At 41.4% G+C, this 14,452-nt stretch overlaps 1 protein-coding gene across 3 annotated transcripts in view; it reads right to left on the minus strand.

Moving 5' to 3' along the window:
• Window positions 1-14,452, minus strand: part of ccny (cyclin Y) — a 197,364-nt gene that overhangs the window by 13,188 nt on the left and 169,724 nt on the right. For all 3 annotated transcript variants that reach the window (XM_052016631.1, XM_052016633.1, XM_052016634.1), the window contains 4 exons: window positions 9,695-9,730; window positions 9,541-9,598; window positions 8,332-8,451; window positions 126-292 (listed from right to left, as the gene is read on the minus strand). In XM_052016631.1, the coding sequence (XP_051872591.1) occupies window positions 126-292; window positions 8,332-8,451; window positions 9,541-9,598; window positions 9,695-9,730 (381 nt within the window). The remainder of the gene's footprint in view (window positions 1-125; window positions 293-8,331; window positions 8,452-9,540; window positions 9,599-9,694; window positions 9,731-14,452) is intronic.

The following is a 14,452-nucleotide window of genomic DNA, read 5'->3' on the forward strand; positions in this document are numbered from 1 at the left end:
GTGACTGAAGTCTACAATCTAGTATAATTTCTGAGATATGCCAAATTTAATATTAATTGGAGAATAAGTGTTAAAGCACTTTCAAATTACCACTAAATTAATGTTTGGATCAAAGGCACACTCACATGTCTTCCACTGTGATATCCTTAAGGATTTGGCAGTAGTCCACATTCCAAACAGCTTGATCGTCCCATACCTTGGATGCAAGCAGGATGGCCCCCAACACAATCCGTTTCCAGTTACTCGGGCAAATGTCAATCTCTGCATACGTTAAAAGTCGCTCAAGATACACCTGAAAACAGTTAATTAAAAGTTAAGTTTATCACTTGTATCAATGATTTTGTTTTCCGACCCAGAGTTCTGGGGTGGGATGTGGGGAAGCACACCAGGAGCCGAGTCTCACTGGGTCTCGAGATCGGCTATCACCAATCCAATGCATCTCCATCAATCAATGTGGTGCGAAGTTCTGCATTTGTTGGGTAAAGAACTTTCTCCTGACATCTCAATAGAAGTTATTAGTTATACCTCTTGGTCTTCTTTCTGGAGAAGAGTATTTCAGTTTAAACTATATATTAAAAAAAATATGAACTGTTGCTTTAAAGTACAAAACTGAAAGGCTTGGAACAAACAAAAGGTGTCAATTGTGAAATCACTGCCACTAAGCACTGGTACTGTAAATCCATGATGGTGTACATCCAATAATGTCCACCCACCAAAGTCATAAATCTTTCCACTGATAAGCACAATGCAAAGCTGAAGTTAGCCCTGGCAAGTGCCTGAATCATGCATTAACTGATCCTGATCAAAAGGCAGACCAGTGGGCACTACAGAGTGATGGAGAGATACAGCATGGAAACAGGTATTTCAGCCAACCAAGTCAACACCAACCATTGAACACCCATTTTTACACAAATTCCATCCTAACCCATTTTGTTCCACCCATATTCTCATCAACTCCCCCCTCCCCCTACAGATTCCACCACTCACCCACACACTAGGGGTAATTTACAGCAGCAATTTAACCTACCAAGCTGCACAATTTTGGGATGTGGGAGGAAACCCATGGGGTCAAAGGGAGAACATGCAAACTCCACACAGACAGCACCGGAGGTCAGGACTGAACCTTGGTCACTGGAGCTGCGAGGCAGCAGCTGTGCCACTGTGCCATCCTTATACTTGGCCGCTCTCTGCAATCACAGGTCTCAGGTATACCAGCAAGGCCCCATTTCACCATGTCAGCTCCTGACTGGTTGACCTGGGTAAAGGTCCAGCAAGAATCTTCAGAGTACATCCCTGTGAGACTTCCCAACTGCCATTCTGGCTTCCCCATTCACTGAGTAAACAAGATAAGACTTCCCTGTGTCATCAGAACAGCCCTGTGGAATGAAGGCTCCAGAAGTTCATTGGCAGCCTTCTGCATTGTCAGAGATTCTGCATGTTAGCTGAGATCTAATTGCCGTGTATAGCACTTTTACTGCTACCTTCCCAAATCTTTCTGCACATTTCTAAAAAGTTAATAACTCCAGCATAAACAGCCTTCAGCTCTGCACACAAGAACAGGAAGGGTGTAACTGATGGAAAATAAATGAATCTATATTGTCTTGACACTGTCGATCTTTCAACTTACATAATATGTTAAACTCATCAGGTTTCTAAAAAGGTTCCCTGTATAGGCTTAACTGAAGAAACTTCAACTATTTCATTATTAAAACTCAAGAAAATTTTGAAGTGAACATGGACAAAGCAAAAATCAGTGATTTCAATTCACAGTTTTGAGACTCCTCAGAGAATGCAAAAAGAAATTTTGACTGGACCTTCAAAACAAGAGACATGCTAAAACCTCCTGCTGTGTTCCAGGTGAGACTACGTAACAGTTTTACAAAAGGAAAAACTATTAATAAGTTATCACACCGTAGACATGCCATAACTAATAGTTCAGACATTAGGAATGGTAAATATTTCCCCTTGGCTTAGTACTAGCTACTAATAATAATGTAAGCAGTCTGACCAAGGAGCATTTGTTCTGTTCCATAGAATCCAGGAGCCAGTCGGCACATTTTCTTGATCAGTTACAGCAGATTGAACGCCAAAACTCAGGAAACACTCCAGAGAAAGCAAAGGGGATTCCCTTGGCCTTATTCAACCCAATGTATCCACTCTACTATTTAGCTGGTGAAATAGAGCAGAAAGGAACCAAATAATACATAATTTGGCACATCTACCACATTTTCTGGATGATCCAACACACACTGCAATTGTCAAATTACATTTTTTGTGAAATACAATTGTTATTGTTTTGTGGGTGTTTGCAGCAGGGAAATTAAGACACAGCAGGCACCTTTAAGGTGCTAACAGATGAAGAGTGGTGAGGGTGCTGGTCAGAACACCGGGGGACTCTTCAAACAACACTTCAGGAATGAGTAATTTGCTTGGTACTGCACTGAAACGCCAATCACCAATGTTCTGCAAAAAGTAAACTGCTGGAAGAACGCAGCAGGTCAAGCTGCATCTGTGGAGGCAAAAGGTCCAAGACAACATTTCAGGTCGAGACCCTGCGTCAAGACTGAGAGTATAGAGGAAAGATAGCCAGTATATAGAAGTGAGAGGGAGTGGTGAGATAGAGACTGGCAGGTAATAGGTGGAAACAGATTGGGGGGAGGAGTGATGGGCAGATGGAGCCAGGTGGGGGACTGGGAGAGGAGAATATTGAGAGAGAGGCTGGTAGGTGATAGGTGGAACCAGATAAGGGACAGATGATGAGTAGATTGAACCCACGGGCTTGTAAGAAAAAAACCCTGAATCTTTAACTACATCAAAGGCACAAGGGAAAAATCAAACTATTTTTGCAGCTGTTATATTGCTTTATTTAATATGCTCAAATCAGAAGTGAAGATTCAATGCATAATCTTGTGACTCAAAATGACAGTGATAGCTGGAAGCTGAATGGAAACCAGCCAAGAATCCCAGTAAAAGGCAAAATTCATCCAAAGCACAAAAAAAAGGGAAAATGCATGGTATCTAGCACATACCTTAAGGCAAATACAACCAAGAATAAATGCTCCTGATTAACTAAAAACACTATTCAATATCTAAAAGGGTCTGATTTGATAATGCGGTTAGAGGTAGATTGTTTTATTTTGCAGTGCTTTTACTTGGATCACATTTACTTCAATTCTCCTGTTCTTAATGAACGCTGCGCTTCTATGACAGAAATATGAGGAAATCCAAATTTCATAACAATGGAAAAGTTGCATTGAATTTTCATTAAATTCCAGTACAGAGGGTGGTGTCATTCCATACATCCACTCTAATTGGCAAGAAAGGATATCAGAAGACTGTATGAGGATCAAATGCCATTTTTATTTTTGCTAGTTCATTATTTTGGGACTCCAGCTTTGTTTAATCAGCTGCAGAAATTTTGAATGAACTGGCTGGGAAGACACCAGACTTTGGAAATGTGATAATTAGAAAAACTTTATCATCTCCATATACAGGGGTGAGGGATCATTTTGAAATAGAGTTTAACAGTAATAGTTCCCTGTGCAATGATATTGGGAAGTAAAGTCTTGACTATCCGTGGTGGAACTGAGTGAGCTGGAGATGTTCTCTGGTTGCTGTCCTTTTAGCAAAAACCTGATGCAATGTTTTAAATGTAGGAAGAGCTTACTGCTCATATAACTTTATTTTTGGAGTGAAATTGGACCTGGATGCGTTGTCTGTCTACTTTGGGTGAAGTTTTCAATAAAATGCATTTAAAAACAACAAAAAAAAAGTACTTTAGCCATGTGTTGCTGCCTGTCCTAACTCCCATGCAGTCTGACCCCATTTTATATATAGTACATGGTTCAGGGATAATAATAACAGAGTGATAGACACAACAGAGCTGATTAGAGCAAAAACTGGAGAAGGGGGAGAAGTTGGTGGCCGAGGCTGTTGTCAGGGGTCTGGTTATCCATAATTCACAAAATGTTTTCTAATTTACAGGGGAGGAAGAGGTTGAATACATTCCAAATTCTCCTTCAACACTGACTGGTCCTAATGAAAGGTCACCGACCTATAACATGAACTCCTCAGATGCTGCTTAACCTGCCAAGTATGCCAGCAACCTCTGACTTTACCTCTGGTTTTCTTAAACATAGTTTTAGTTTGATGCCCTCATTTACTGGGATTACAAAATCAACAACTTGATGTTCTCCATTATCCCTTGAGAAATGTCTTAAGATACTATAGGTGGAAAGGTGAAATTAAAAGGGGAATTTAGGAAATCCATTGGAGTTCTCCCTTTGACGTCCATTGAAATCAGTTTTACCAGGGCACCTTGAAGTCAAACTCAGTAAAATGTTGCCTTGATATCAAAGGCAGTCACATCTGAAATTCAGCTCTTTGGTCCATGTTTGGACTAAGGCTGTGATGAGATCTGGAGCCAAATATTCCTGGTCAAAACCAAATTGCACATAGGTGAGGAGGTTGCTGGCGAAAAAGTGTCACTTGATAGCATTGCTAACGACATCTTCTATCACGTGCTGATTATTGAAGGTAGACTAGTAACGTCGTAATTAGTTGGCTTGGATTTGTTCAGCTTTATGTCGACAGGACATACCTGGGCAATCTTCCACATTGTTGGGCAGTTGTCAATGTTGTAACTGTATCAGAAGAGTTTGATTAGAGGAACAGTTAGTTCTGGCCCAATAGCTTTTGCTGCTTCCACTGCTGTCAGCCACTTCTTCATATTACTTGGAGGGAATCAAATTGATTGAAGACTGGCTTCTCTGATGTGGATGGACAATCCACTCGCATTTCTGGCTGGAGTTCTCCACAAATATTTCAGCCTTTCCTTTAGGACTCGCATGCTGGGCCCCTCCCTTGCTGACCATGGGAATGTTCTCTGAGTCTCCTCCTCCCATTAGCCTTTTGGTTGTCCATCATGATTTGCGACCCGATGCAACAAATCTGATCTGTTGGTGGATACCTCTTTGCTCTGTCTATTGCATGGATTCATTGCTCTGTTTCCTCTGGTACACTGCACACCCAGGTCCTCCACATTGGTCTCTAGCTCCAAGAATCAAAACCCCTCCCAACCCCTGCGTGCCATTGCTAAGTGCTGTTACCTTAGTACCAGGCTGGGTAGCTGATGGCAACAGCTTCAGGCTGGCGCTATAGCAATCCCAGGGACACTGCTGTGGGCAACAGGGTAGAGGAACTGCCCACAGAGGGAGGGCTGACCAGGGGATTCTCCATCCCTTTCAGCTCTCTTCCACTACAATCGTCCCCTTTCCCCCTTGCATTCCTCCTTGGGTTCCCACTTCTCTCCCCCACCCAGAACTCCCAAACTTTCCACTGCTGGCCATTCAGCCTGCTGGCTGGCCATGACCTGGACCATGCCATTCCCTCACCAGCATCCCAGACTGAGGTTCAGCACTGCTGACAGAAGCAGCCTCAGATGGGTGGGCACATAACCATCTGCTCAGCATAATCAGCACTCCCGGCTGCTTTCCTGCCCCTGTATCCAGCTGCATGCCTACCACACACTCTCATCCTGCCCCTACCATGGCATACATTTCTGATCACTGTAATGCAAGTAGGAGACGACATAAATCCCAACATTAATCTGACTGGGGTCTCTTTCTTGTGTCACATGAAGAGCTCACTACCTAACTATCCATCTACCTCCTCCGTCAGGGATCTCCTGCCTTACCATGTCAGAATCTGCAGGTTCTACACTGGTCTTGTCAGCTGGCTCAGAACCGACAGAACTGGAGTGGCAGCAAGTCATCCTCGATCTCATGGGACTGCTGAAGAAGGAGAGATGTAGTTATGTGTTGCAACTTCATCAGGTTGTCTCCTTATTTTTAGGAATACCCACAGTCGCTCCCAGAATGCTTTATCTGCATTCCTCGCCGACAAATGATCCCTTGGCTTTACTGTAACAATCAAGTGAGGGATACTCCAGGCCATGATGTCACAGATTGTGCTAATGTTCAGTTCTGCTGCTGTTGATGGTCCACAGCACCTCACAGATGTAGCTCTGAGCTGCCAGATCTGTTCTATCCCATTTAGCACAATGTTAGAGGGTGTCCTCTTTGTCAAGATTTCTGTGCTTGAGCAGGTCAAGTCACTTCTGGCCATACAAGGGACTGACAATTTCAAGGTTTCATGTTCCAGGAGGTGGTCACCTAACAGGTACAGCTTCAGGCAGAAAGTAAATGGGTGGCCATCCTTTAGGGCAGGAAAGATCCGACTCTTCAAAAATCCTCTGGGAGTAGGACAGTGCCGACTGGTTTTCAGTGGTGAACACGGGAGAATTACATCACCTTGGAGGAGCACATATTCACAGTACAGTGGAGCTTAAAGTTGGTACAAGGGATGGAGCAAAATGCAGAAGTGGCCATTGAGGATTCAACAATCAGCGATCATCAGCTGTTTCTGTAGGCACAGACTTGGTCTCAGAGTCACAGAAACGGGCCCTTCAGCCCACCATGTCATCCTTTTGCCCATCATTCAAGTATCTCATCTGCCCACACTAGGACCATATCCTTCGATGTCTTGCCTATTTAAGTGTCTGTCTAAATGTCAGTTCAATGTAGAGATTGTATCTGATTCCACCACATCCTCTGGCAGCATGTTCCAGATATCACCCACTCAGTGTAAAACAACTTTCCCCCTGGATCCCCATGAAAACTCCTTCCTCTCAGCTTAAACCTGTGCCCTCTTGTTTTTGATACCCCTGCCATGGAAAAAAGATAATGATCATCTACCCTATCTATGCCTCTCTTAATCCTACATACCTCTATCAGGTCATCCATCAGCCCACCTTCACCTACCTGTGCCGGTTTGGGTGGGTGCAGAATATTTTGCATAGGCAAGGGACTCTGCCAAAAATCAGTCTGAACCAGCGACCTTAATTCAAAAGCTAAGTGCCTGCAATTGAAATGTTTATTTTACTCTTTCTACATCGTTTTTAATTAACTTCTGGTGGTGTAGAGCACTTTTAAGGATTTTTAAAATTCTTTTCTCCCCCCATTATCTTAATCTACTTGAACTATTTTTAAATGTCTCCAGCCACAGAATTCAGGCCTGCAGTTTGCTCGATCCCACTGAGCAGCAAGGAGAAAACCACAGGGCAGGGATGTGGTGAGTCAGGTCGAGCACAATGCAACCTGCTGGAGTTAAGTCTGGTTCAGAAATTAAAAAGATCTGATGTGGTAGGGGTTGGGGTAAGCTTTGGGAGGGTTGCAAGGCAGATGAAAACAGTTTTACAGAACATGCGTGTCTATGCATCAAATGTGGTGAATTAAGACTACAGGAAAACACAATAGGAACAGAAGTAGTCCACCTCAAACCTCCCTCACCATTCAATATGATCATGGCTGTTCTACACTGGCCTCAACATCTCTTCTGTGCCAGCTCCCCTTAGCCCACAATTCCTCAATCTTTCAAAAATTTATCTGCCTCCAAGTTATCTACTTTCAGTTATCTGCAGGGACAACCAGCCACATGAGATTCCAGCACTGAGGCCTGGCTCAATCAAGGGAGGAAAAGGCACAACATATTCCAGGATACAAGGTATTCAGGCATAGACATGGGATAAAAGGAGCTGGCAGCACTGATCAAGGATACTGTTGCAGCAGTAGAAAGGAACCGTGTACTTGAGGCTTTAACAAGAGAAATTTTTTTGGTTAGGACCAAGGAACATTAACAGAGCCACTATAGGGAGCATTCCTTAGACTACCAAATAATGTAAAGGAGTTGGAGCAGCAAATCTTCAGGTAAGTTACCAATGAATACAAGAACACGAGAGTTTCGTAATTTTCCTTTTTATGCTGGGACCTTTGAAGTTTCCCATTATCAATATCAAAGGTATGGAGGAACATAGCAACAAAACAGACCATTTAGCCCTTTGAGCCTGTTTTCTCATTCTTTGAATCAAACCCAATACTCCATGAAAGGAGAGGAATTTTCATTGAGTGTACAAAGAAACTTCCTTGAACAATTTGTTTCCATTTAAAGAAGAAAGGAACAAGATCTGGGGAATGAGGGAGAGCAAGATGGCACTTAAGAATCACTGACTGTAGTTTCATTAGGTTTAACATGTAGGTATGAATATTAAGAAAAAAAACATACTGTTGGAGAAGAGTTAATTTCAGTGAATTGAAAAGATGTCAGATGAATTGGGATCAAAGACCAGCAAGCAAAATGGTAAATAAACCATGCCAGACCAACATGAAACCATATACATTTGTAACAGGCAGTATTTCAGTCAACACACTGGCCACAGCAAGACTAAATAGGAAATTAATTATGGAGACTGAACAATGTTCTGTGTATACTCACCAAAGTTACAATAGCACATTCTGCGGTGAGCTGAGCTGCACTGAATAACGTTCGAACAAAACGATAAATCTGTTTCTGTTCTGGATCATGTCGATCATAGTCTGCCGGCATTTCTGTTTTCTGTCAAAATAAAAAGGAATTATTATACAGATGATTTTTTAAATCATACAAATAACAAAAAAAGTCTCAAAGAGATGTGAGCTACAAGTGTGTTGTTTTGTGTCATAAACGCTTTTCTCCTTATGCTGCCAATTCATGATGGATTATTGTTTCACTAGGATCTCTCTAAATTTGGCAAGGCAGAGACTGGATGGAAGGCATCAGCACATGGGAGCCAGGTCTGCGGGGAGGTTAGGTTTCACATTAGATGTCCAAACCAGTCCTTGACAAAACCTTTGGGCAGCATAGTGGCACAGCCAGTAGAGCTGCTGCCTCACAGCTCCAGCATCCTGGGTTTGATCCTAACTTTTGTTGCCATCTATATGGAATTCGAATGTCGTCTATGTGACTGCATGGGTTTCCACCGGGTGCTCTAGTTTCCTCCCACATCCCAAAACCGTGCAGGTTAGTAGGTTAATTTGGCCACTGTAAATTGGCACGTGTGTGGATGAGTGGTGGATTTTGGGAGGGGGAAATGATGGGAATGTGGGGTGAATAAAATGGGTAAGGGTAGGATTAGTGTAAAAATTTGTGCTTGAAAGTCAGCACATAGGGATAATTGGATTCATTACTTAAGGGTTATTAAGGTGGAAAGTAAAACTCCTGGTATAATTCAAACTAAAGTGAGATTTTCCTATTGTGATTGACTAAGTTCCACATTCAGCCAAGGTGCTTGTCAACAAAAGCATTTGTATTGTTCCTAAATTGATTCAAAGAATGGAATGGCAACAGAATTGGGAGAAATCATTTTTTGAAGTCCAAAGTTTGCTCTTATAGTGAAGATCTGCCTAGTCCCTCAGGATAGCTGTCAAATGAGGGAGCAGTGAAGGCAGAGTGGATCTGTGCCACTCCCTTGTGTAAAGGCTAAGGGACAGCAATGGTTGGGGTAGAAGAATGTTTGTCTTCATCGTATGCTCTGATCAGCTGAATGATAGCGAAGGGGCTTAAACAGAAGGAAAGGGCTTGGGGGATTGTGAGCACTGCCTAGCATCATCGCATTTCAAACATGAGCTCATTCTCCACCACAGTAAACGGACCAAAAATACTAACCGACAATGGGTGGAGTTTCTCATCAAATATATCTAATAACATTCGTCCATCCGAATCTCTGAGAAAAAAAGTGATAGCAATATTGGATTGTGAATAGATAATCAACAAAGAATCAATAACAGTTCAAATTAATTGTTTTAGAAGACCAGCCTACCTGTTCCTGATGTGGTAATATATTGCAAGAGCTACACTATAAAGAAAAAGAAGTTTTAGCATTAGTGTTGGAGAACATCAACAGCCTTCAATTACAGATGACAATATCATTAATATCACCTGCCTATCAATTGCAAACTGAACATGCTGGAATGACACAGCACTAGCTAATCTGTCTTTTGTGTATGTACAATCATTTCAGCACAAAATACTGATGGCCTCCTGTTAATGAAAAGATTCAAACCAGAATCTGGGATACAATTGCAAATTTTATTGAAGTTCCCAGAGTTCAGATTTTTAGCAAACTCCCCGGTGAATTGGTGGAATATTGAGCAAGGATGATTGGATTTGAAAATCTGGCCCCAAATTTAGAGATTTGAGGGAAGAGATTAATGTCACATTCAGCTGAACTGCAATACTGTGGTGCTGCAACAAGACTGGTGACACACAATTTTCATAAATGTTTCATGGCTTAAATTTCAATCCTGCACTTTCCCAGAATAGAACAAACAAGCAGAGAGTGTTGAAACAACATTGGAGAGTCACAGTGGAAAGCTTGCTCTGGAAAGAAAACATCAGTTCTTAAATTCCAGTGAGATTCTCTGATTTCTCACAATGGCTTCAGCACAATCCTGAGGGACAAGGTTAAGGCAGCCAATTTTTACTATTCCATCAGGGGTTTCCAATGGTCTCTAGAAGAACAGGAGATTCCCCAAGGTATTTCAAAGCACATTAACAGAATAGCAGAACACGATAAAGTTATATTAATTTGGAGTCTGTATGTTTTAACAGTTAATGGGGAAGAAACTGTCATCAAAACCCAAAGTACAGCTGTGATGAGAAAATTGTTTGTTGATGCTCTTGAAAATTCTAGGTGCTTTTTTTTATTACTCTGTGAAATACAATGGATTTTTTTTATGGATATTGCTTTAAAAGTCAGCATTTAAGGCCCTTCCTTAATTAATATTGATAATATTTTGCAGGATTTAAGCACTGTGTTTTACTAAAATCCCTACTCACAGTTTCAGAAAGTGAGGAGCAGGTTCAACCCCTTAATCTCTTGAACTCTCAGCTGAAGCCATTTAGCTGTTGGTGGGGATGAGGTGATTCAAGCAAATGCCAAAGAAGAAAAAAACAACAATCAATCAGATTGCTATTCTCGTGTTCTTCATAGGAATGGACATTGTACATTGTTTGGAACAGATTTAATTCAATAACTATAATTTCTTGAAGCATCCGGAGCAAAGGTCACACTCAGGACAGCAAGCAGGTTGTTCCAGGAGGATATTTCAAGGTTTTGTTTCTTGTCAGGTCTCAAGAATAATAGGATTGGATGGGGATCAGGGAAACAGACTGCCTCTGCTAATTCCTAGCAGGGTTCTTACACCCAGAGTGCTGACCAAGATCACCTTTGTCATCTGGCAGACACATTGGCATCAGCACGTGACTAAAGGCAGAGAACAATATGGTCAGCAAAGGGGGAAAAAGGGACTCAATACCCTTTCCAATCCTCGCTTAAAAGTGAAAAGAAAACCTGTTCCCCAAAACCATTCTTTATTTGATTGCAATTTTAAAAAGCATTTGGTAGGAAGTTTGTGGGACAACAGTTCCTTCTCACTGAGATATACAGTGTATGTACTGTATGTACAGTGTGAATCTACTGTATGTACAATGTGTATACAGTAATGTACTGTATGCACAGTGCCCATTCCTATGAAGAACATGAGAATAGCAATCTGATTGATTGTTGTTTTTTCTTCTTTGGCATTTGCTTTCAATGACCCGTATAAGCTGTAACGTGATTAAGAATAAGAAGTGTGACTTATGTAAAGATTTCACATGCAGAGATCATCAAAAATGTAAAGGATTTGTATCAAGGCCACTGCCTTAAGGTAAATGATCACCAAGGTCAAATGAAGCTGGGCAGCTAGTATCTATGGGAGAGCATTTCTGCCATGGTTAGCAATGCCAGCATTTATCATCCATCCCCAATTTCCCCAGAGCTGAGCAGACTGTTACAAGTCAGCCACTCTGGGGGATCTGGAGTCACATAAAATCCAGACCAGGCAAGGATGACAGATTTCATCCCCAAAGCACGTTAGTGAACCAGCAATCTTTTTAATGACAATCTGGCAGTTTCACGGTTACTGTTAATGAGACTAGTTTTAATCCAGATTTATTAATTTGCTTGAATATGAATTCCCACATTTGCCAGATGGCATTTCAACTCATCTTTTTGAATCAATAGCCCAGATCTCTGGCCACTATTCTAATGACAATACTGCTGTACTTAAGTACTGTAACCACAGAACCTTCACGTGAATTTCTAGAATTCTCTACCCCAGAGTTCTGGAGGCTAGATCATTATCTGTATTTCAAGTACAGGTAGATAATTCTTTTAAAGATCAGGGAATTGAGGATTGCGGGGATCTGACATGGAGGAGGAGTTGAGGCCTGGGGTAGATCAGCCATGATCATACTGAATGGCAGGACAGGCCTGGAGGGGACAGGTGGTCTACTCCTGCTCCTATTTTCTTGTGTTTTTACATCTCTAATTCAACTAGATTCAGCATAGTTCTGGAAAAGCGCAAAGACAAAATGGGAGAAAATTGGGGGATAGCAGATGTTTTCAGGCTGGGAATTGAGTCAGCAAAACTAAATTGGAAACAGCTACTTGAAGGTAATAGAATGTTGGAGCAGTGGGTGGCATTTAAGGGAGTTGCAGTAAACATGTTGCCACATAGAAAAAGCATGAGAAAAAGAGCTTAATAGATGATACAATGCATGGAAAACAGGATAGGAAAAGGAAGCTTATGATAGACACCGCAAAGTACCGCAGAAACCTAGACATGCATAGAAAGTATAGGGCTTAAATCAAAAAGGGAAATTAGGAAAGATAAGAGATGGTATGAATAATAACTGACAAATAAATTCAAAGAAAATCCAGATGTTTCATGAGTCCATAACAAGCAACAGGGTGACTCAGGGTAGATCCTATTAGGGACCAAAAAGGTAAGCTGTGCATGGAGACAGGGGTTGTGGGCAAAGTTCTAAATTAATTCCTTGAGCTACCTGAAAAAAGAAAGATGGGCAGAGTGCAGACAATGCAGCTAAGAATAAAGACTGTGAAATACTGGATGGGATAAGCATGTTAAGAGAAGTGTTATTAAGGGACTTAGCATCTTTGAAAATAGATTAAGTCATAAGGTCTGGTTGAGATGCATCACAGGTTGACAAAAGCAGCAAGGAAGGTAATTGTGGAGGCTCAGAGTCATTTTCAAATACTCCCCGGAAACAAGAGTAGTGCCAAAGGATTGTAGGACTGTTAAGTATTATATAAAAAGCGAGGAAACTAAATATAGGCCATACAGCAAAATTAGGTGCTGGAAATCTAAAATTAAAAAAAGAAAATGCTGGAAATATTCAGCAGGGCAGGCAACATCTACAGAGAGTAAAACAGAATTAATGTTTCAGGTCAATGACCTTTTATCAGATTTTCGAAGAAAACTTTGTCCTTAAAGAGGGAGGAGTATGATGCTGATAAAACCAGGAGTATAAATTTACGACGTGCAAATAATTCAAAAATTTTGCTGTGTGGTTGACAGCGTGGGGGGAGAAAAGCCTCTGACTGCATGAAGCTATTGATAGACTGGACAGTTGGATAGAAAAGTGACAAATGTAATTCAATTTAGAGAAGTGTGGGATCGTGTCCTTGGGGAGGTGAAGCAGGGCAAAGAAACAATCAAAAACAATGCTGGAAGCAGGTCAAGCAGCATGAGTGGGGAGAGGAAAAGAGTCAACATTTCAGGTCAAGGACACTTCGTCAGAACTGGAAAAATCATAAGACAATTGTGCTTTAAGTTGCAGAGACAATATCTGTGATAGGGTGCAGACTAAAGTTGTCGAGATAATAATTATTTTAAAATTGTACAGTTGGATTAAGATGATACAGAGACAAAATGAAATGCAACAAAGTGAAACAAAGGCACAGCCACATCCATGAAAAAGGCAGTTTCCCAGAAATTGTTAAACTCAAACAGCAAGTTCCAAGGGTTATAACGTGTCTGGTCAGAAAACAAGGTGCTGTTCCTTAAGCATATATTAGAGCAATAAAGAAAGCAGAGGTCAGCGAGGGAGAGGGATGGAGATTTAAAATGACAACAACTAGTAGCTCAGGGTCACACCTGTGGACTGGAGTTGTTCTATAATATTGTCAATCAACCTGCATCATGTTTCACTAATGTAGAGGAGACCACGTCGTGAGCACCAAATGCAGTACACAAGCCTCCCCGCTGCAGCTTCCAGAGAAATAATAATCAAGAACTAGTGGGCTGCCTGTCCTCTCACCTGAGGAATGATGTGCAGCACGGATGAAAAGACATTAAAAAAATATTAATTTAAAATAAAATGTATCAGTATCTTTTATCAGCTGAGACACACACTATTGCCGATCATGGTTAAGGGAAGCATTTAAAACCTCTGATCATTCAGCAGAGGACATGGTCTAATTGGGTTACTGCACTTGCACAGCAGATGGCACCCTTTACTCTTGGAATTAGCCGATGTACCCAGGCAACAGAGATAGATATCCGAGATGTGCATCTCAAAGCAAATGTGCTCGAGAAGCAATTATATTTGTAACAAGTATTCAAAATACCCCACTTCCATACTCTAGTATGTGGAGAGTATATTCCATTCCTCCAGGGTGAATTTGTAATGGAAGGATACATCCTTCTGCTCTCTTACATTTGACGTGACT

The sequence above is a fragment of the Pristis pectinata genome, chromosome 5, assembly GCF_009764475.1.
Source record: "Pristis pectinata isolate sPriPec2 chromosome 5, sPriPec2.1.pri, whole genome shotgun sequence".
In the NCBI taxonomy this organism is placed as follows: Eukaryota; Metazoa; Chordata; class Chondrichthyes; order Rhinopristiformes; family Pristidae; genus Pristis; species Pristis pectinata.